This window comes from Episyrphus balteatus, chromosome 3, assembly GCF_945859705.1.
Source record: "Episyrphus balteatus chromosome 3, idEpiBalt1.1, whole genome shotgun sequence".
In the NCBI taxonomy this organism is placed as follows: Eukaryota; Metazoa; Arthropoda; class Insecta; order Diptera; family Syrphidae; genus Episyrphus; species Episyrphus balteatus.
In genome coordinates, this window is record NC_079136.1 from 93,354,910 (window position 1) to 93,378,720 (window position 23,811).

General features: G+C 32.1%; 2 protein-coding genes across 2 annotated transcripts; one reads left to right on the forward strand and one right to left on the reverse strand.

Moving 5' to 3' along the window:
* Nucleotides 1-4,717: 4,717 nt before the first annotated feature.
* Nucleotides 4,718-11,995, reverse strand: LOC129915939 (serine/arginine repetitive matrix protein 2). Its single transcript, XM_055995660.1, has 5 exons — nucleotides 11,773-11,995; nucleotides 6,877-7,336; nucleotides 6,511-6,656; nucleotides 5,313-6,259; nucleotides 4,718-5,168 (listed from the first exon to the last, which is right to left on the reverse strand). The coding sequence occupies exons 2-5, from the start codon at nucleotides 7,108-7,110 to the stop codon at nucleotides 5,074-5,076; spliced, it is 1,422 nt and encodes a 473-aa protein (XP_055851635.1). The 5' UTR covers nucleotides 7,111-7,336; nucleotides 11,773-11,995; the 3' UTR covers nucleotides 4,718-5,073.
* Nucleotides 11,996-13,268: 1,273 nt separating this feature from the next.
* LOC129915941 (adenosine 3'-phospho 5'-phosphosulfate transporter 1) lies at nucleotides 13,269-23,375 on the forward strand. The gene is made up of 6 exons (XM_055995661.1): nucleotides 13,269-13,558; nucleotides 14,666-14,765; nucleotides 14,831-15,063; nucleotides 18,850-19,676; nucleotides 19,736-19,861; nucleotides 22,938-23,375. The coding sequence occupies exons 2-6, from the start codon at nucleotides 14,734-14,736 to the stop codon at nucleotides 23,106-23,108; spliced, it is 1,389 nt and encodes a 462-aa protein (XP_055851636.1). The 5' UTR covers nucleotides 13,269-13,558; nucleotides 14,666-14,733; the 3' UTR covers nucleotides 23,109-23,375.
* The last annotated feature ends 436 nt before the right edge of the window (nucleotides 23,376-23,811 follow it).

Consider the following 23,811-nt stretch of genomic DNA (forward strand, 5'->3'; position numbering starts at 1 on the left):
TATTGATGTGGCCATGGATGAATATTTAGTTTACGAGTAATAAAGATAAATTTACGTAGGTATTTGTTTGGACAGGTAGGTATATAACACTGGTTTACAAGGGTTTTGTTGCCGAAACAAATATATACTTTTCTGTTTTTCGGTGTGCTGAACTCGAATCCGAAGTCAGAAACAACTGATCAGGTCCCGTTTTTGAGATATTACCGTTAGAAAATGCAAAAAAAAAAACGTTTTTTTGAGTTCTTCGGACCTTATTCTTTTGTATAAGGAAAATTCTTTGATCATATTTAGTAACGGTTTCTATAAGAACTATTTTCCATCTTTCGATACCTGTTTAAATCTTTTCAATATCTTTTGTATTGCCCGAGATATTTTAAAATGAACTAAGTGGGTTTGGCTTCAAATATCATAAAGGAGATAATGACGTTTTAAAGTTTATAAAAATACCAAACAACTGAGGATATCTCGGGCAGTAGAAAAGATATTGGAAAGATTTAAACAGATTTAATAAGGTGGAAAATAGTTCTTATAAAAACCGTTACTAAATATGATTAAACAATTTTCCTTACATAAAAGAATAAGGTTCGAAGTACCTACTGCACTTTCTAACCGTAATATTTCAAAAACGTCAAAAACGGGAGCTGATTAATTAATTAATTAATTAATTTTTGACTTCGGATTCGAGTTCAGCACACCGAAAACCTTGAGAAAAGTATATTTTTGTTTCGGCAACAAAAAAAAAGTTTAATTTTGTGAACCAGTGTAATTGATTGATGCAATCCCGAAATAAAGGCTTGGCCACACCGGAGGGTACGCGGTAGAGGTACAGGTAACGGTACGGGTATTTGTATGGAAAAAATTCCAAACTGACACATTAACGTTCGGGTGTGGAATTTTTTTAATACAAATATCGTTGCCGCTACCCGTACCGCTACCGCGTACCCTCCGGTGTGGCCAAGCCTTAAGGCTTGGCCACACCGGAGGGTACGCGGTAGAGGTACAGGTAACGGTACGGGTATTTGTATGGAAAAAATTCCAAACTGACACATCAACGTTCGGGTGTGGAATTTTTTTAATACAAATATCGTTGCCGCTACCCTTACCGCTACCGCGTACCCTCCGGTGTGGCCAAGCCTTTAATGTTTTACAATCTCAGGATTTTGGGAAAATTTGAATCTCGGGATATTAATAAATCTATAAGTATACCGGAATAAGATTAGGAAAATTCAAGGGGTAATTCTTGGGAATTGGGATGTATTCTGAGAAAAATAAAATGCACGACTGGGTCGCACGAACTTTGCTCTTAGAGTTCAAGTTGCTTAAATTTTAAGACTTTATATACAGGGTGTCCCACAGTCACCGCCCCAAACGAAAACCATGGATTCCTGAGGTCATTTTAAGTCGAAAAACTTATGAGGTAATTTTCTCGTTTTCGTTCCGTTTTTAAGTTACCACGGTTTTTATGATTTTTGTTCTCTTTTCCCTTATCTGGCTTTATCTTTGCCAAACTACGTTTGATTTGAAAGATTTTTTTTACAACCAATCAAGAATTTATTACAGTTTTAGTTTGTCTCAAAACTTTTTTTTCTGCGGACAACCGTTTCTCCACAATTTTGCATCAAACACAATTTTCTTCGTTTCTTAAGTTGTTTTTTACACTTTCATATCATTTAAGTCAAAAAAACACGTTAATGAGTAATTTTTTGTGCTTTTTATTAAAGCCCAAATCAAACGTAGTTTGTCAAAGATAAGGCCAGTTAAAGGACAAGAGAGCAAAAATCATAAAAACCGTGGTAACTCGAAAACGGGACGAAAACGAGAAAATTATCTCATAAGTTTTTCGACTTAAAATGACCTCAGGAATCCATGGTTTTCGTTTGGGGCGGTGACTGTGGGACACCCTGTATAGAAACTTGGGAAATGTAGGTATATAAAAACAAAAAAAAAAAAATAAAAAAAAATAAAATTCATTTTTCAAAAAAATAAAACAATGTCTGAAATCAAATCGCCCCACAAAACAAGTATGCAGTTTTATTTGATATATTAAGGTGCATTTTTAGAAAAAAAAAATTTTTAAATCGTTAGAGCCGTTTTTTAAAAACACTAATTTTTTATAAATAATTTTTTGAAAAAAAAGTTTTAAAATAAAATTGGTATGCCATTTTGTAGAAATCACTAATCAACATCCAAAAACAAAATTTCAAAAAAAATTCAATGTCTCGTTTTCGAAAATTTGATTTTTCAGAAAAAAATTTTCAAAATTTTTTTAAAAATCCAAAAATTATTTTTTTTCAAAATTTTATTTTTGGCTTATATTCAAAGTATATAAATGCTTTTGTGCAAAAAATTTCGTTGAAATACAAAAAGCAGTTTTGCAGAAAATCCGATTTGAAAAAAGCGGGTTTATGGCAGGTACCGTTAATAATGATTTTCAAAAAAAAATTTTTTCTTCAAAAGATAGACCTTGTTTAAAAACTAACATTTGAATTTTTTAAACAAAATCGTTGGAGCCGTTTTCGTGAAATTAAACTTTTCCGAAATTTTTGTATGACAGGTACCGTTATTTTTGGTCCAAAAAAATTAATTCCAAAAACCCCTCTGGAGAGTCGCCAAATAACGCTACATACCAAGTTTGACATCAATCGGTCCATCCGTTTAGGCTGTAGCTTCGTTTACAGACAGACAGACTGACAGACAGGACTTCCGGGACCCACTTTTTTGGCATTCTCTACCATCGTAATGTCATGGAAAAATGTTATCTCAACTTTTTTTTTTGTACGAATTCATAACTTGATATATAGTACCTATATCGCACGTAAAAATGTAATGTCTACAGTAATTCTCTATCTCCAAAGCTCGGGCAATGGAAAATATGAATAGACTTTAAAGAATATATCTTAGCAACCAAAAAAGATATCAACATTGTTAAAACGTTACAAAGGATAACATTTCCATTCTGCTAAAAATTAAAACCTTAAAAACGTTGCTAACATTAATTTTAATAATTAACCGAGTGTTAACGAGCCTTAAGGTATATTATGTATCTAAGTATACATGTTTTTTTTTTGTTAAATCTATAAAAAATGATACCAACTTTGAAGATAGACTTACTGTAGAACATTTTTTTTCTTAAAATATACTTTTACTTATAATAATAACAAATGAACGATAAATCCAATCGACTTTATTCTTTGTACATGCTTTTTGTTAAGAAAGGTTAATGTAAAAAAATCAAAAATGTTTCCATATAAAAATAGCACAACAAAATCTTGAACGAAAAATATCGATATTCTTTTCGTTTTTCAGTACGCAGCTGTAGAGAAAAATCCCAGACCTAAAACATTTTTCGTTCGCTTTCTGACCAAACCTATTGTAGGAAGAGTCATAAAATAGCTGACGTATCCACCACTATCGTATCCACTCTAATCTATGTACAACGTGGCTGAGAGCCTCATCCTCCCCCTTTTCAACCAAAACCGTTTCATATTCGTTGCGGAACTTTGATACGAGAGACTTTGTGATAAGTGTGATTAATAAATGAGTCCTAAACAGATTAGCCTTTAAAGTAAATTGCACAAAATTTTAAACGATTAAGAAAATTGCAAAATCCATTTTAATAAGATACTTTACTCTGTCCAACAAAAATTGTCTGTACAGGTTAGATAGGACGTTTGCATCTCACTCTGCATCATGTTTAAAGCATAAGTTTATCACAACAAAAAGCTCACACAGCGATGTCGCATTATGCATAAAAATGTTTCAAGTTTAATCGAAAAAGTACCAGCGTTACCCCTTTGTTGGGTAGAATTTCACAATAACAAATTTTTAAATGAAAGAAAAATAGATTTATCCTTTTCCACATCACCAATATGAATCAAGGAACTTTTTGCAATTTACTTATTCAAGAAACATCCCGACGCGACACGCCCGCCAAATGATTTTAACTGAAAGTCCATTGCGGCGCATGTTCAAATGCTAGCATTAGATAATTGTTTTCCAAACAAAAAATAGATAGCCACCAACCACGCAACTACACTCATGTTTTTTTTCGTTTTAAAAGTTTAAAAGAGCATTAATCCTGAAAGTTCTTTCACAAAACAATAGAAAAAGGGAGTATTTTATGAAGGAAGTTTACCAGTGGTAACTCTTATGAATTGTGAAAAGGAGGGGAACAGCCGAACAGCGCTCGCAACCGCACTCGACGGATGAAAACTCATCGAAAAGTCTAAGAAAACAACAATTAACAATATCTTCCGACTCCATCCGCCAATTATAGTTCCTGCTTCAGTCTGTCACCGATCGTGTGGCAGATATGTCGTAGGGGTTGGTAGGAGGATGTACGCCGCTTGATAAAGAAATTACAACAACAGTGCCATGGCACTTCTCTGGTTTTCTTATGTATATCAGGGGCATTTGTACTTTTGTGAAATCGTTTGGTCCCACTGATTTGAAAAAAAGCTTTCCCATAAGGCCTGTACTGACAATTTTTGTTGCACAGAGTATAAGCTTAAAAGCGGACTGATTTTTATGTTAGTAACTTACTAAATGGCTTTAGCAATTCACTAAATCGTTTAAAATTTTGCGCTAATCTAAATTTGGAATTTTGTCGTTCAATTTTCTAAGTGTTCAATACACTTTCGTTAAATGACTCTTCTTTTGATTTCAAAGCTAATTTTGATATGTTGCCTGATTAATATAAATAAAAACACGACAAAAATATGCTTCTCTTAATTATCCATAATATATTTATATTTACTTATTAATTAATATACATCAGTTCAAATAATTTAACTTTTCAAAGTTTTAATGAGAAGTCAGTACAAAAGTAATCATCATTATATCTCTACTGTAACAAATTGTAATAAAAATTAGATTAATTAAATTCCATCAAGTTCTTAGAGTGAACTAAAATTTCAGTTATTACTTATGTGAAAATAATATACAAATCGAGATAAGTTACTTAAAAAACTTAGCTTAATTATATAAAACAGCTAAACACATTTTCGAAACTAAAAATCTTCTTTGGATTCCTTATTTCTGATTTGAAGAGAGTTCTTACAATAATTTCATCATTTAGGTAAATAATCCATCGGAGGATTTTGTGCTCGACATGTATTGATCGAGTTCCTTGTCCAAGTCTTCTTTTTTAACGTCTGGCTTATCGTTACCTGAGGGAAAACAAAAAACTAATTAGTTCAAAAAGTCCATTTACCAACCTTGTCAAGAGGAATTAAAGCTCTATCTCATTTGTTTTAAAAGTCTGCTGCGAAGCACTCACGAATAGTCTTCTAGAGACTTTGGTCCGTGTTTACCTAGTTGGCGTCCACCACGAGCACTTCCTCGTCCTCGGCTGCGGCTACGGCCGCGTCGCTGTTGTTGACCATTGCCATTTCGTTGGGCTCCACCGGCTGTTGCTCCTCCTCTTTGCTGGCTGCGACCTCTACGTCCTCCAATGTTGCGGACTGCAGTACGACCACGTTTAGCTCCTCCACCCCTTTGCCTATTTGCTACGGCGGCGCCGCCTCTGGCTGCGGAATTACTTCTCTGTAAAGGTCTGTTGTCAGCACGACTCCTTGAACGAGCACGTCCACGTGCTGCGTTGCCTCTCTTAGAAGCTGACCTATTCAACCTCTGATTAGTGGCAGCTGCTGCTAATCTCCCTTTAGGGCGACTTAATCTGCTTTGCACGCCACTACGGGTGGCCAAGGTAGCACCACCGTTGGCCCTTACAGCCTTTACAGAGTTGCGTCTCTTTTGAATACGCCCGGAGGCGACACCCCCTCTTAATGGCCGTCTTGCGACGCTTGTGCCCGCACGGCTAGCGGATCGAGTTCGTGCACCCGCAGCTCCTTGTCGCCTGCCCAAACGGCTGGTAATCGGAAGTGCATTTGCACCGCGGACTTCGGTCATTCTGTTCATACGATCATTTCTAGATCGTGAACGACTGCGGACCATTGGGCGAGAGCGACTATTAGAACGACCTCGTGCCAATCGACCCGATACCCCTGGCTGGGATAATCGTGGGGATAGCAAAACGGGTTGCCTAGTTCTAGAGCGACTCCTGGATCGCATGCGTGCTGGCGGTAGTGGTTCGCGATTAGAATTCAATACAGAAGCCGTACCCCAAACAGGGCGAGCACCAGCTCGGCGAGGAAATCTAGCCCCTTGAGGGCGTTTTCCTCCAATACGGTCTGCTATTCTTGTGACTGAGTTCGATCGCCTCAAAGTCGTCGGCCGTCCCATCAAGTCAGCTTCCATTCTGTCAGAGGGGGAAATACACAATATGAGGATTTGTTTTGATTCTTAGGGAGAATGTTAGATTAAAAAATTGATTCTTCGTGTGATGGCGGTTAAGCCTCTGTCATCAGATGGAGACAGAGACTCAATCCAAAAACTCGGAGTACAACAGAGAGCGATCTTGGATTAGTGTTAGATCGGTTTTTGATGTTTTCTCTCTGTGGCTATGTGTCTGGTTATTTTTATTGCAAAATTAAAAGAGTTCATCCTTACGTTGCGACATTTGAAATGCTGTTTGCCTTAAGTGGCCTTCCATTAGGTCCTAGACGCAGGGCTTTTATGGTTCCACGTTTAAGTGGCTGACCGTTATTAACCCGTTTGAATGCAGCGGTTGGTGCTGATCTAGTCTTCATGCTTCTCTGCAAGTTGGCAAAGAAAAAAATGTTGGTATCAGTTAGGTTATTGTGACTGTGTGTCTAAATTTCTCATCACAGTAGCTTAATTATTATCCTCTGTGTGTGTATCTAACATAGTTTTATTTATATTTATTTATTTTTTAAATTATTTTTTTCAAAAACCACTACTGGTGGAGGATGTTGTTTTTTTTCAAATAAAGGTTATTTTTTCTTGGATGCGTACTCTTTTAAGTTTTAATGCTGCTTCCATTGTGTGCTTCTGGGCCAATTGTTTGAGTAGTCTTCGATTTGCTATGGAAGCCACACGACTCACTGGACTGTCAATGCCCCGGCGTGTAGTTCTCGGATTGATTTTGGGCTGTGCGGAGAACGCTGTAAAGCGATCACTTAGTGTCATTTTTGTTGAACTGTTGATGTGAATCTTATTGATTGCATTTAAAGATGATGGATTCGACATTTTGTTAATGTTTTTTTTTTTGTTTTGTTGATGTTTAGTTTTGAGTTCGTGTCTGATATATGGTGATATTTTGTTTCCTCTTGAATTTATAAGTCAATATGTCCGCAGTATTTTGTTTAATTCCTTGTTTGTTTTTTATTTAATTGTTAGGTTAGTTTGTTGTTGATTTCTTATATTTGCGTTTAATAACAAGTGATAGAAGCGATTGTCAAGAATAATATTAAACCTGAAACGAAAATCAAAAATTAAAATACTTTAAATATTTTTTTTATAGAATGAATATCAGTTATCTTAGCTTTTTTTTAAGATGATTTATTAACCGACTAGGATTTCTGAATTAAAAAAAAAATTAAAGTTTAAAGCACTCAAAGACGAATTCAAAAATGATTTTGCGGAATTCCACCAGTCAGAGTCTGTAGTGGAATCGACTATTGTGATTTTTGATCGGTGATAGTCACAAGCTCCAAATTTGTACTGCGAAAATCATATTTCTCAGAGCAAATTGTTCTTTTGTGATTATCACCGATCACAAATCACAATAGCCGTTTCCACCCCTGTAAATAACGCTAAATGATCGTAATCTTTCATTTTTAAGGTGGTAAGAAATTTCCAATATCTTCAAAGAACTTCAAAGTGATGCGACTTCAAGGAAATTAAATTCTTTGATGTAAGAAAGCAAAAACAATCTAATAGGGTGTGTCATGTTACATTATTTTCCAAACGTGATTCAAATTCGGTAGTTCTGAAGTTGTTTAGCTTAGACTAGATATAAGATTTGAATACCTTGAAAACTAATGGTGCTATATTTTTAATTAGATATATAACACCTAAACAAATTAATAGGCTGATTTTGTTCATAAAATATTGTATTAAGGAGTCAAAAGTATGATATTAAATGATTGAATCTCTAATTTGAACATATCATTGGGAAAGTCAAAGTAAAATCTTTTTCTTTTTGACTAAATAACCAAATTTCAAAAACTGAATTTTGGGAATTTGAAAAAATAACATAGCTTTTTAGATCTTAACTGTTAAGCAGCTATTCAAAAATAATTTCCAAACATGATTCATAAAAAAACAATAACTGAAGGTCGATTGTGACAAATAAAACTAAACAACAAAGGTAAATACGACAGCAAAATGTGAATTTAAGAAAACACAAGTGTTTTGTAGTAAAAAAAAAAAATAAATAAAAAACAGTAAACAAAAAGTAATGATTTAGGAGATATACATTATGTACAATTGCGTCATGGAAAATAACGATTTCAGTCTAAGAGCATCGGGTGTTTTCATAAACGTCGGAAATCTGCGTTGGTACAACCACCTTTCTGCTTTGCTGCATTAATGAACACACCAACTGCGCAGAATGTTTGCAGGCCTGCGTAAGTACAATTTTCTGCAGTCACTGAGTGTTCATAAACGTCAGAAAAAAATATAAAAATTGACCATAGAAGAAGTTTTGATGCAAAAAAAAAATATTTAAATTTTCAGTTCCCGAAATGTTTTTAATAACACAGAAAATTTGTTAACCGTGTACATTAGGGTGGCGCAAAAAAAATACATATTTTCTTCTAAAAAAATAATAAAAACAACGAGCAGTTCGCATTTGAAACAAATTATCCATGGAAAAAAAATTTTTAATTAGGGTGTTCAAAAAAAATTTTTTCACGTCTAAAAAATATTTTGCTTTAGTGCACAGAAAATTCGTTAAGTGCGTTTTTTGTTATAATAAAATGAAATTCATATCAAACTAATTAAATCGAATTTAGTTGAATTCCAAGCGTAAGTGAGAAATATACCATTTTCCTGAGCCCCCTAAATTCGAAAATATGTACCCAACTTTACATTATATTTCATAAACCATATTTCTCTGCAGTGAAATTTATTATTTTTTTTTTAAATAATTAAAAAAAAATTTGGACCACCCTAATGAAAATTTTGTTTTCATCGATAATTTGGTCAAAATAATATCCACGTAGAATTTTTTGGAATTCCACAAGAAACTGTAGAATATAACATTTTTTAGAGCCACCCTAACACGAAAAAAGTCAATTTAAACTCATTATCTCAAAAAACACGATTTAGAAATTTTCTGTGTCATTAAAATTTAAATTTTTGGAAAAATGAAAAAAGAATCATTTTTTGCACCACCCTTATTAATAATTAATATTTTTTTTTTCAAAATTTACATTAATTAACAATAAAATCATCGAATCAAGAGCCAAATAAATTTCTTCGTGAGTTCTGCAGCAATAAAATTTTGGCTGCGCAATCTGCCCGACGTTGACGACATAATGACGTTTATGAACAGCAGTACTGCAGTTGGACTAAGTTAGTCCGATCGCAGATCTGACTTTATGAACACGACTAACGCAGGCCTAAGTTAGGCAGACGTTTATGAAAACACCCATCGTCTTCTTGGTCATCTGTATTGAAAAATATAACGAGATTTTAAGGTGGCGCTCACGGTCCAGAGTGGATTAGGTCTTTGACAAAAAAGGTCTCCTGCCAGCTTTGTTCCTAGCTAGGTTTCTGCAGTTGAGCACATCAAATTGATTATGGTTGTTCTCCACTTAAACGTGCTATTTAAAATGAGAGTTCCTTTGCCGTTTTATTCATGATAGTTGGATACGTAGTCGTAACCATGGCAGTTGGGCTAATTCGTCGATTTATCTTGAACAAAAGATTTTTATCTGATCTTATCATACAAAACCGCCGATAATTTGGCGGAAAAGTCTGGAGATATAACTTAAACGGTCTCAAATAAGTGTGTAATACAACATTTCCTGCACAAGATACAGACTTATGCTTGTACAAAAAATTACTATGTTCATCGAAACCGTTTTAGTGATAGAAGTTACAAGGTGTTTCATTGATGGGACGCAACTCATAAAAAAGTACCTCTTCTCCATTCTCTTTTTTTTTTTTTTTTATTTTTTGTCTTCTTAGAACGAATTCCTCCCAAACACTTTCTAGGTATTGCAATTTAGTTAAAAACGGCTATAAAAATTTCGATTAAATTTGATATAAGGAATGCTGTAAGTACCTAAACTAAAATACGTTTTTAGTTTTTCTAAAAAAAAATCGGATAACGGAAATATAGTCTTGTTTTTGTTTTTTTTTTTTTTTTTTTTTTTATTGACTATCGCCCATGTTGCGCAATTCGATCGAAAGTGAATTGAAATCACTTTTAAATTTCACGTGAAATGAACATTACATATTCTACATTTCAATCGATTTCGAAATTGCTTCGTAAATGAAGAAAAGATGACAAGATAAAAATAAGATAACAAAATAAACTGCCACCGTCCACAAACTTAATGAGTTGGCCAAGTGGTTAGCATTTTATTGCTAATTCAATGTGCTCTGCACACATGCGTTCGAATGAGAATTACGATCATACGTTAACGTTTTAACTGTTGCTGTCTATTTACTCACTAGACATATCTTCCTGCCAAATTATCGTAAGCGACATGGCACTTATGATGGTTTAATTTACATAAAAAAATCCTATCCTATGCTATGCTGTACTGTAATTCAACCCCTCCAAACCAAATTTATGACAACAAATATGATCAACCTCGGAACTCTGATTTCTCTCAAATAAATAGTTTTCAACAACCGGTAGAGAAAGCAGAGTCTTCAATTCCCAAGTTCAATATCTGACAAAAAAAAACAACTTTGAGATTTAAGACCAAAATAAGACTACTAAGACCGCTCAAATGTAGAATCCCAACTACTATACGAATGCAGAAATTGGAATCTAAAATAAATTGTGATAAGGAAGCTGCAAAAGTTAGTACATAGATGTCTCTGGCTCAGCCGAATATCAAACGAAGAACTTCTTAGGAGAACGGTTCAGGAATCTATTGAATCTATTATACGAAGACTTTAATGGCAGTAGATTGGACACACGGCAGCGGAAAAGGCAACGATAGCATTGCAAGCCAAGCAGTGCAGTGGGACCCTCTCACTCAAGAAAGGAAAAAAGTCGGAAGACTCGGCTCTTGGTGGGGAACAGTCAAGGAGGAGTCACCTTTACTTGGGAAGAGATAACCCTAAGGCGCAATAGGTTTGAGGGCCTAAGTAAAGCAACACAATCGTCAAATAAGTTTGGATGTTGGTGATGATGTCATGCCTCATCAGCCCAATGATGAAACAGTCCACAACACAACTAAAATAGCAATTACGGATTCCAACTTCCAATAATTATCTATATCTTTATACCAAAGAACATAAAAACCCCCAGGATATATTACATCGAAATGTAAGAACATTGTAATTTCAATGAATATAGAAATGCAACATTTACAAAGACTAAAGAAAAAAAGTGAAGAAAAATGAGTCTCAAATTTTTTGTCTTCATCATCAAATAATGAATCAAAATTTTCAATTAACCTTGAGCTATTTCGTCACAGCTAACGGTGGTGTATACACACTTTATAGGTATCAATCATAAATACAAATTATCTCGGAATCACAAATAATATTTTTGGGACTAAAATTTTATCTAAAAATAGATTTTTTCTAGTCTCACAATTAATTCCAATTATTTAATATTTAAGAAAAAATTGTTTCTTTGTTTTAATTTTAGCATTAATTTATTAAAATTATGTATTTCTCAACTTAAATTTATACCATGAAAAAAAAAATGATACATACCTTGAAACTCTTCTTCGATTTGTGAAAGAAAAAACTCTTACTTTTTTTATGTCCTCGCCTGTGGATATTTTGCTTTATAGATTAATAAATAAATCTACAGCTCAATTATTTCTGTATTATTTTATTTGTTAAGATATTTGTTTTCTTTAAACTAAAGTAGTTTTTTCACATTTATTTAATTTCAATGTTGGATAATAAATTGTAGCGACCTGAAGCGGCCGATTTTCTTGAAGAAAAAATTAAATGCAAAAATGGCCGATTGAAGAAGATGAACAAAAATGATTAGAGAAAAAAATTCATTTTAAATTACATAAAAAAGCATTGCCAGATTAAAAAGACAAATGTACATTAGGAAACAACATTTTGATATTTATTTGGTTTGGTACTTTTTAATTAATTGTTGACGTGAGCTCAAACGTCTCTTCAACCACTTTGTAAACTTGGATATAGTTGAAATGTGCGAATTGCGTTAAAATGTTGGTTAAATTTTGACACTAGCGTGGTGAATAAAATGGGTTAAAATTTACCCAGCTGCGGAGCAGGGTAAAATTTGACACTAGTAGTTAAAATTTGACGTTTCTCAAGATAGAAAGATCAAGATAGATTTGAAATTATTTTTGTTATAATGCGTCGATTTTTTAAGAAATATAAAAGTATTAATACAAAGTACTTCCTCAAATTATTATTCATCTTGAAAAATTGAAAATATACGAATTGGTTGTTTGTTTTTTATTTTTAAAATTTCTATTTTGTTGGAAGTTGGTGAACTATAAATTAGTGTTCGAAGATTGAATAAAAAATGTCTTTTTGATCGTAATGAAGTGGAAAATTATCGATAAAAATTAAAAAAAGTAGGTATGTGAAATTGAGATTTTCTTACATTTTCATACTAGAATATTTTTAACTTTATACATATATCTTCAGCTGGGTTTTGATAAAAAAAATAATTAATTGAATATAAGAAAAAAACATTTTTGAGGGTAATTTTGTTTAATCTTGAGGGGATTTCAATCAAAGTTATGCCAAAAAAAGTCCCATTGAACACATTAGCTGCGTTCCTTTGGAAATATTTATCTACTTTTTAGTACTTAAAACTACTTTGAACTACTTTTGCTATATTGAAAAAGTAGTTCAAAGCAGCTTTAAGTACTAAAAAGTAGATAAATATTTCCAAAGGAACGCAGCTATTTTAACCCAATTCGCACATCAAAAAATAAGTTTGACCTCTTTTTTAACCAAACGATAGAATTTAATCGTGGTAAGAAATTTAACCAACATCTTAACGCAATTCGCACTAGTCCTTAGATTAGGTGTGACCCATACTAACTTTATGCATTCATGATTCATCAAAACAAAGTTTTTGTTATAAATGTACTTCAAATTCACCCTAATTCACCACACATAAAAACAAAAATCCACCACATTTTTTTGTGTCAAATGTCAGGTGAATGACATTTGCTGTCATCCATCAGCAAAAAATAAAAAAAAATACCAAAAACAAAATTTTGCTCTTTGCTTGTTCTACGCGCGATATAGCCTACGGCTGTTTTGCGGGTATAAATTATACAAATTTCAATAAAAAAAACTATATTAACAATCAAACATACTTATACAAATGAATATAATTTCCAAGAGAATAACAAAAATATGTTATATGATACAAACCATCTTTCGGCATAGCTAAATGCCTTGAGGCTATTTGCACAGATCGAAAAAAAACTTCAGCTTTTAAAGAATAGAAGATTTTTGTTATTCGCAGAATATTACGTGTCAATCGACATTAGGACAAGAATAGAGAAGATAAAAATTAGAATTCAAAAGTGCCGGAGTTTGGAAGTAACCGTGGCCGAAGGCAGTCGTGGCCGAAGGCAGTCGCAGCTCTTGGAGCTAGTAAAAGTTTAACGTAAAGTTATATTATCTGGACGAGTTACTAATGGGTCTGTGGGATTGCCCCAACCCATTCGTATGTCCAACAAACACGTGTGACTTATAAGTCAACACCAGCAATAGATAATTAGCCACAGCTAATTAATTCAAATAGTGATGGAGATCCGGACGAGTCACTTACGGGTCTGCGGGATGCCCCAACCCGTTCGTGTGTCCTGCAAAGAACGTGCGACTCTGAAGTCGACATAAATCATCAACAGCAACAGACAATTAGCCACAGCTAATAATAACACAAAAAGTGACTAGGATGGATAATTACATCGCCATAAAACAGGGAAACTAGTATGTACAAAAAGTTAAACTGTGCTAACAGTACAACATAACACACCACAACAGTAAATAGCGGCATTTCATCGCACGCTATATCCATACAAGTAAGCGGTACGAATCATAACGGCGCATCGAAACACCTGATGCTAAAACTGAAAGCATATTCCCTAGTACATCTAAAATACTTTAAAACATATTCGCCAGTTAATTGATTTAATTTCATCTAAATTGAATGTTTTATTGTTTGCTACAATGTGATTTTACTTGTATGTTTAATGTATATATGGCGCTCTCGCTTCATAAACTCAAAAGAAACAAAAAAGAAAAGAAACGAAAAAAAAATAAAAATCTCAAGCAATATGTTAGATATTAAGCATATCACTGCACTGGCCAGTTTTCGTATATATGTAGTTTTAAGATAGGTTAAGTTTATTGTATATATGTATTCGTGACTACCGTCACAAACAAATTCAACTAAATGCTTATGAGCAAAAGCAGTCCAACCATATATTTAGTTTTATATAAATACTGACAGCCACGAGGCTTTACAAAAAAAATACTCGAAAAAGAAGGCAATACTTTATAGCCACTTTAGTACAATAAAAGCTATTGTTAGAATAAGATATAAAATGTAACCTAACTTTGAAGACTCAATAAAATTCAATTCAATTCAATTCAAGAATAGAGAAGATTCGCACAAGTTAAATTCTTCCTTATCCATCGCAAACATAAATTATCACCACAATGGGCAACATAGTTCCTGATTTGATTATCTGGTTTGTTTGATAAGATATTGCTTTTGTTCTTTCATTTAATCAATTTTTTTTTCTACTTTCCAAAGTTGTTTAATCCTAGTCTCTTTGCTAGTGATACATTTCTTTTCGGATTTGATGCGTGTCAGCTTAGGTGGATATTATACACAGAAAACATTGTCACAGCTGGTAGAATCTCAAGCTAAAGAATATTCCTGGTTTCTGAAGCTCACAGTCAATTGCTTTGGTTATAGCTGTGTTTTTGTACCTGGTTACCTAATCTATAAATATGTCAATCGTACAAGTTATTTGGAAAAAACAAGTAAGTGATAAGGAACTTTTTTTTTTATCAGCGATTAAGTTTAATTTAGGTTTGGCAAAATGAATAATCCAATGTTTTTTTGGTATCGATAAGATGTGACATGCCTATTTTCTAAAAGTGAAGAAAGACATTCATTATTTGGAGAATAACTAATGAATAAGTGGTGTTAATTGACATTGAAGGCACTCTTTCATTTAAAATAAATTGCAAAATTATGTGGTGAATTATTTTTTTTTAATGTTAGAGGTGGCCCATTTCTATAACATACCAACTCAAAGTCTCAGAACCTCTTACCAGGTCTGTAAGGTTTATCCAAGAAAGAGGGTTCTCTAAGGGGTAATACCATTGGAGAGCCAGGTGCAGAAATATCAACTAAGGGCTCTGTTATAGCTATCAGTAAAATCCATCAGTAAAAATTTTGTTTAGCTATTTTGATTACTTTAAACTTTTATTTTGAGCAAAATATTGATGAAATAAGTTGAAAGCTTATTTTAACTAATTTTTTCAAAAAGAAGCAATGCATTTGGTGTTAAATTTTATTCACAAATCCATTTTGTAAATTTTACTGTTCAGTAAAATCAAATTTCATCAGTAAAATTTATAAAATGAATTTGTGACTAAAATAGATCATTGGACTTCCTTCTTGATTTTTAGTTTGGCTGAAGTCGTACCTATGTTCAAGAACACAAAATGTTAATTTTTAAAATAAAACATCAAAAAAGATAATTGTGCATTCCGGTGTTCCCCAAGGAAGCCATATTGGACCATTCCTTTTTGTATTGTTTATAAACTACTTACATAACACTGTAAAATTTTCGCATCTTCTTTTGTTCGCCGATAATGGTAAGCTTCGACTATCGTACAAAAATAACAACGAATGTGAACTGTTACAAAGAGATTTGAATAATGTTTCCAATTGGTGTAGTGTTAATGATATGGAACTAAATGTACCTAAATGTAAGTGCATGACTTTTATTCGTAAACGGTTACCCTTCTTAAATGTTTATATGTTGTGTAATCAACCACTTGAAAGAGTTGATAGCTTCTGTGATTTTGGCGTTGTAATGGACCAAAAACTAGACTTTAATAAACATATTGATCACATCATAAATAAAGCGAAATGCAGGTTAGGGTTTGTCTGCCGTTTTTCAAAAGAATTTCGAGACCCATACATCTTAAAGACTTTATACTGTTCTCTTGTGCGGTCAAGTATAGAATATTGCAGCTGTGTTTAGAGCCCCTGTTACCAATGTATTAACCAACTAGAGTCCGTACAAAAACAATTCTTACTTTATGCCCTTCGACATCTACCATGGAATAAGAACACAAATTTACCACCTCATAACCAACGCCTAGCCTTAATTAATTTGCCATCACTAGCTGACAGAAGAACATTTACAAAAATTTTATTTGTCTATGATGTTTTAATTGGAACGATCGACTCACAGTATCTTTTGTCACAACTGAACATAAATATTTATCCAAGATCATTAAGATCAATTGATTTCCTAAATCAAAAATTTAACAGAACAAATTATTGAATTAATGAACCTTTGTTTCCTGCGTGTACAGCTTTTAATAATTATTTTAATGTAATTGATTTTAATATATCAAAAAATTGTGTAAAACAAGAACTATATAGAATTTTGCAACATAAAAGCTAATTAATTTGTAAATAATAAATGCATTGCTTCTTTTTAAAAAAGTTAGTGAAAATGTGTTTTTAATTTATTTCATCAATATTTTGCATAAATTAGAATCTTAAAGTATTCAAAATAGCAAAACAGAATTTTTACTGATGGATTTTACTGATAGTTACAATTGAGCCCTTAGTTTCCAAATTCGACAAAAACATTAATTAGGTGTGAAAAGAGGGGTGTACGTTTTCCTTTTTGGTATTTTGTAAATATGTAACTATGTACCTTGAAAACTAACTTGTTACGGAAAAATTGGACTACATAAAATTTGGTTTCATTTCACTTATTAAACACAATTAAATCTTAATATCGAAAAAGTGGAGAAGATCAAAATCTTGTTTTCCTTTGGCTTTTTTGGTCGCAATGCAATGGTTGTAGCAATGAAACAATAGGTCTGTTTAATGAATCTGATCCGCACAGAAAAGATCCGAAAAGTACAGGTTTGTGTGTTTCATAAGGAAACACCTTGCCCTAAACTGTTCTACAAACTGTCATTTTGTGTTCCATGAAGTTTTCCAGAACAAATTAGTTCAAGTTTTTCTGCTCCTACTTTTGAGGTAGAGCAAACGAGTGAGAAGTGTCAAACAGCAACTGATTTGTTTTATTTTTACAAGAATATATTTAAATAAATTCAAAATAATGAAAATTTGTTTAGAATACTCTTAATATGAAGAAAAATTCAAAATGTGAAAAAAATATTGTGATTAATTATAATTTATTTGAATGAAAAGTCATAACAAAAAAAATTATTTTAATTTTAAGTTTCAAAACTGATAGGCAAAAGTCAAACCTATAAATAGGAAGGTGTACTTTTCTGATCTTTTTTGTTTTGACAGTTTTCAAGAATTTGTGCTGTTCTGATCTTTTCTGTTCAAGTTTTTCTTCATTAAACAGACCTAATTAAGTAAACATTAAACAAAAAGCCAGAGGAAAACAAGATTTTAATCTTCTCCACTTTTTCGATTATAAACTCTAAATTAGTCAATAAATCATCTTTAATTAAATCTTAGTTGAATTTTTTCTCAATGAAGACCATAGTATGGTCGGGAGATATCGGGACATTTCTTTATTTTATTTTATTTTATTTTATTTTATTTTATTTTATTTTATTTTATTTTATTTTATTTTATTTTATTTTATTTTATTTTATTTTATTTTAGGCTTTTGTTTGGCATTAAAAAATTTTTTGTATCATGCTACTACAAGATATGACATCATTAGTTATTTAAAAAATAGGGTTGCCTTGCCACATAGAATTTCCCATCTATAACTTTTTTTCCCCCAGCTAATTGAGTCTTGTCGCCACACAAACAATTAATTTAAAATTTTGTTAATTTCATATTATTTTGTTAATTATATATCATCTCTCTTTTTTTATTATATAAAATCAATATAAAGATTTAAAATTTTGAATTTTCTAAGATAATATAATATCATTAAGATTGTTGTTGTATCTAATTTGGAAAAATAAAATACATTACTTTTTTTCTGACTCATCCTATCCTAACTCTTTGAGATCTTTTTGTAGTCAAGGCTTATTAATATAAATCATGACTTGAGGAACTAATTGTTCTAGGATGTCTAATAAACTCAATGGTTATTGGACAAAATCATGAAGTTTAACACTCCAACCAAATGTTGACGGTCACTTTTGTTGCTGTGCCATTAATACAAAAAAAATCACAATCTTACATAGTTACGTAAGATAATCTTTTTACAAATGGAAATGAAATACACGACTGGGTGGCTCTTAGAGTTCAAGGCGCTTAGGTTTTTAAATCTTTTTATATACAAATTATACTTCTCACTCACAGAAATTCACTTAGAAGGTTCATACCATAACAAAACTACTTTACAATTATGAGGATTATTTCTTTTTAAAAAGTAATTTTTAATACCCCAACTCCGCGAAAGAAATTTTAAGATGAGTATTTTTAAATATTTAATTACTTTATACGATTCAAAACCATATAGCGCTAACAATAAATATTGAACCTTAGCATTAAAATTACTTCTTAATACTATTATGCTTTACTTATTAGTTTAATAGCTTTTGATTTTCATGAATACAATCGTTTCTTTTTTCCAGATCCAACAATAATCCATTCAGCTGTACGAATGTGCATCACTGGAACCGTTCACAATGACAGCGAACGCACTGATACTTCACAAACAAAGACTCCTTCGGGGCTGTCATCGCCAGCAACTGGCAGCACCATTAAACGCACAAGTTCTCAAGAAGCCGTATTGCTCACATATTGTTTTGCTGGCCTCATGTGTTCCTACCTAACATGGGGTGTACTTCAAGAGAAAATCATGACTCAGGAGTACGTAAACTTCGAAGGCAAAACCTCTCATTTTAAAGATTCACAATTTCTTGTGTTTGCAAATCGTTTATTGGCCTTCAGCATAGCTGGCATATGCATTCGAATGAGACAAGAGCCACGCCACCGAACTCCACTGTATAAATATTCCTTTGCTTCATTTTCGAATATCATGAGTGCTTGGTTTCAATACGAAGCATTGAAATTTGTCAATTTTCCAACTCAGGTTCTGGCAAAATCGTGTAAAATCATTCCGGTGATGTTGATGGGAAAGATCATGTCACGCACAAAATACGAATGCTATGAGTACCTGACGGCAGTAATGATATCAGTAGGAATGATATTCTTTATGACTGGCAGTGCAGAAGATAATCGAGTTTCATCAGTAACAACAATTACGGGAGTATTTCTTTTGGCAATGTACATGGTGTTTGATAGTTTTACAACGAATTGGCAAGGAGCTTTATTCAAAGCGTATTCCATGTCACCAATTCAAATGATGTGCGGAGTGAATTTATCGAGTACGATATTTACAGCAGCATCTCTTTCAATGCAAGGAGGATTTATGGATTCATTGACTTTTGCCACAGAAGTGAGTTTATCAAGATTCCTTTAACTTAAAAGTATTTATTTGTTTGTTTTGTTTTACAGCATCCAAAGTTTATATTTGATTGCATAGTCCTCTCGATAAGTTCAACAATTGGACAGCTGTTTATCTTTTACACAATTTCTGTGTTTGGACCTGTTGTGTTCACCATCATCATGACTTTACGACAGGTAAGCTTAAAGGAATTATAAAATGAAACTTGTTTCAATTAAGTTTATAATTGACGACCATTGAAACCTGGCTGTAATTTAATGGAGATAACTTATGAAATAGTCAATTCTTCTAGACTGAAGTTAGAATAGATACCAAAAAAGAAAGATGTGCAAAAAAACGCATACATGACAGTACCAGCTTACTGCGTTCTCCTGCATTTTATGCAAGACTGTGTTTTTGACGTTAAGCCTTCTTCTGATTTTCTAAGCATAATTCCTATTTCACAATAGAAGAAAACATCATCAAAAATATGTAATAATATGGAATTCCCAACTGATTCGGTCTTGTTCAATTTTTAGATAATTCATTCATTCAAAAACTAAAATTTGAGGCCAAGTTCGTTCCATTTGTTGATATAAAATTATCATCTGACATCCTATGTCAATCCACTAGTTTGTACTGATTAACTAATGTGTATATTAGGTATGTTCAGGAAATAACAAAACATTTAGGGTGGTATGCAGAAAGCTTTGTCTCAGTCTCTTGAGATTTCAATTTCAATTTATTTTTCAAAATGGTGTACAAATAAGACTGAGTCTTTTATAGTACCTTAAGTTGGACTTGAAAATTTAATAAATTTAGCTTAATTTTTACTTATACATACATAATAACATAAGATACAATTTTAAATTAAAAGAAAAAAGATTTAATATATTCTTTCTACTGTTTGTGTGCTAAGATGAATTAAGATGGTTGATCAATGCTTTTTTAAATTCTAAAATTCCTATTACTTGTTTTAAAGGCAATGGTAAGGAGTTCCATAACCTGGTGGCATAAACATAAAATAATCTCGATGAATTTAGATATGTACATAAAGGGGTAATAATATTCAAGGTTCGAGCAGACTGGGCAAAGTTTAACTTATCATATAAATATGAAGGTGTTTTTTTGTTTATTATTTTATGCAAGAAAATGCAGCATCTAGCATCAAGAAAATGCTGAAAGCTGCTTCCTAGGACCAATTGATGGTATTGCGAAACATGGTCAAACCTTTGCAAACCAAAAATGAAGCGAATTATGCTATTAAAAGCAACAAGCAGTTTATGCAAAGCGAGGGAATCAAGCTTGGCGTAAACTACTGAGCTTTGAAAATGAGCTCCAGATAGTGAGATAGAGCAATTGCAATGAGACAACGCTCAATTTGATATGCAAGAGGTTTGTCTCATCTCACTATCTCAGTCTCAAAAAATCGTTTCATTGTAAAAATGGGCGCATTCACGAATCAAGTGACTACGTAGTCGACTTGTTCGGATTGGGTGAAAACAACTAAAAAATTAGTTAAAATTTCCCCTCCGACGTAGTGTAAAAATTTCGACTTCAAAGTTAGTTGACATTTCTCAGTCATTTGTTTGATGGAAACAATTGTATTTTATTTAATTTTTCGTGGAATTATTAAAAAAGCATTCAAAATCTGATATGAAATTGAAAAATTATGAAAGGAAAAAAAGCTTTTTAAACCGCTCAAAACACATTTTTTTTATTTCATGTTTTTATGTATCAAATATGATAGTTCACGTTTGACTAGCTTGTTGTGCAATTCGCATTCCAAAAGCTAGTTGAAATTCGACATAGTGACTACATTCGTGAATGCGCCCAATGTCTTCTTCCAGTGAAAGCAATTTTTGTGATAACACTAAAATGATAAATGATGATACCAATATTTTTTTTGTGAGTATTATTAAAAAATACAGTTCTTTTGACAAAAAGTCAAACTCCTGTCCTAAAAAAAAGAAAAAAAAACGCTTTAAGGCTTGGCCACATCGGTAGGGTGTAGCGGTACGGGTAACTGTATGAAAACAATTCCAAACTGGAACCCGTTCCGTTACCCGAGCAGCTACCGCATACCTTCCGGTATGTTCAAACCTTAAATAGCATTCAAATCGGAGTTTGAAAAAAAGTTTGGAAAAAATATTGAAATTAATCAAATTTCAAAAAGAATTAGGTACTAAAATAAGAATAAAGGAAAAATGTGACCGCAATAAAACGGGAAACAAAAAAATAAAACTGAATTCATGGGAAAAAGATTTATGGGATTTATTTAATGGTGGGTCTGAAAATCCGAATCCAGTGCTATACGCTCCAAGGCAGAATACAATTGTTTTTTATAATAATAATAACAATAATGTTTTGCTTTTTCATTATGAATACTTTATAACAGGAGCAGAAAGTCAGCCAAATTATTTGTTCGGCATAAACAGCAAACGAATCGTAAAAAAACATCATTCTTTTTTTATTAGTTAAACGAACACCCGAAAAGTATCGATGTTTTGAGAAAAATAATTTGTTAAGACCTCAATCGGAGTCTCAAAATTTAACGAGCTGTAGCTCATTTGAATGAGATAAAGTTTTTTTCTGCATACGGAAACATCTCAAATGAGATAGATCTCTAAAATGAGATGGATCTCATTTTTGTGAGATTCGTCTCAAAACAATTTTGCTCGAATAATACACTTAGGTCCATTTTCTTCACTCGGAGTTGAACATAACTTGAGAATTTTTAATATAAAAATTCTCAAGTTTTGTTCAACTCCGAGTGAAGAAAATGGACCTTAACGTTTTCAAAGTAGACGAAAATTTAATACAAGAGTTCTATTTGCCCGATGTCGTATTAATTTTTAATGATTATTATTAAAATAATTGAACTACATACTTGAACATCCATAAAAGCTTTTGGTGAACATCGACATTTCCTTAAAAATATTATACGATTCGAACTTGGTGGTCAACTTAACTCACTTGAGAAAACTTATTAAAGTAAAAAATAAATTCGTATGTGTACATACATAATTAAATTCGTTACTACAAAAATAAATAACTTTCTTGAAGTTAACATAATGAACTACGGCATGTGGTGATCTTGCTTTAAAATATTTAATTCCTAACCTTAAAGCTATATTCTGAACTTCAGGTTTGAACTTCAAATATATATAAATAGTTTAGTTTAACTTAATAAAGTACATAGTTAGTTTAACTAAGAATATTATAAGAAAAAAAAGCAGTACCAACAAAACATATCTTCACTTTTTTTTTCAGGCCGCTGCTATATTGCTTTCCTGCGTCATCTACAACCATAGCATATCAGTTTTAGGCGTTTTTGGAGTATTGATAGTTTTCCTTGCTATATTTCTCCGAGTGTATTGTAACCAAAGAATAAAAGCAATTCGTAGTCGAGCTGAGGCTTTACGTCCTAAATTATCTGTCTAGTATGTCTTGCATGATATGATAACGATATGATTCAAAACACTTGAATTGTATGTTTCTCGAGTTTGTTATAATATATCTGTATAATGTAACTATATGTATAAGTAATCGTAGTGCTTCTGTAGATAGACTGTTGTTTATATTTTATATTTAACGTATAAATAAGTGTCAACGAAATACCGAACGAAAATATTGTAAAATGTTTAATGCTTAATTTATTTACTTAACACACACAGAGTCTCTCGGTAATAACTTAATTCAAATTAATTCAATTTAATTCATTATGTCATAATAAGTTTATTATTCTTTTTTATAAAGAAATTTCTATTTAAATTATCAGAACAAATTAAAGTAATAATTATAAAAAGTAATTATATATTTTTTTATATTATTATATAACTAACATAACTATGAGTATGTATGTATGAATTTAAAAAAAAAGTTCAAAAGATTATTGTTTAATATTTTATATTGTGTGATTCAATTTTATTGAAAAATTAAAGAGAAAAGTATAAACCGATGTTTTATTTGTTTGTCATTTTTAGCTTTGAGGAAAAATAGAATATATTACCTCAATCTAGACGATCCTGACCGTTTTTACTTGACGTAGCTTTTCGAAATAGCAATTTACATGAATTTAGAATATTTTGTGTGAATTTCCAGGCCACTACTACTGCTACTACGTCGGGAATTTGCAAGTTAAAAG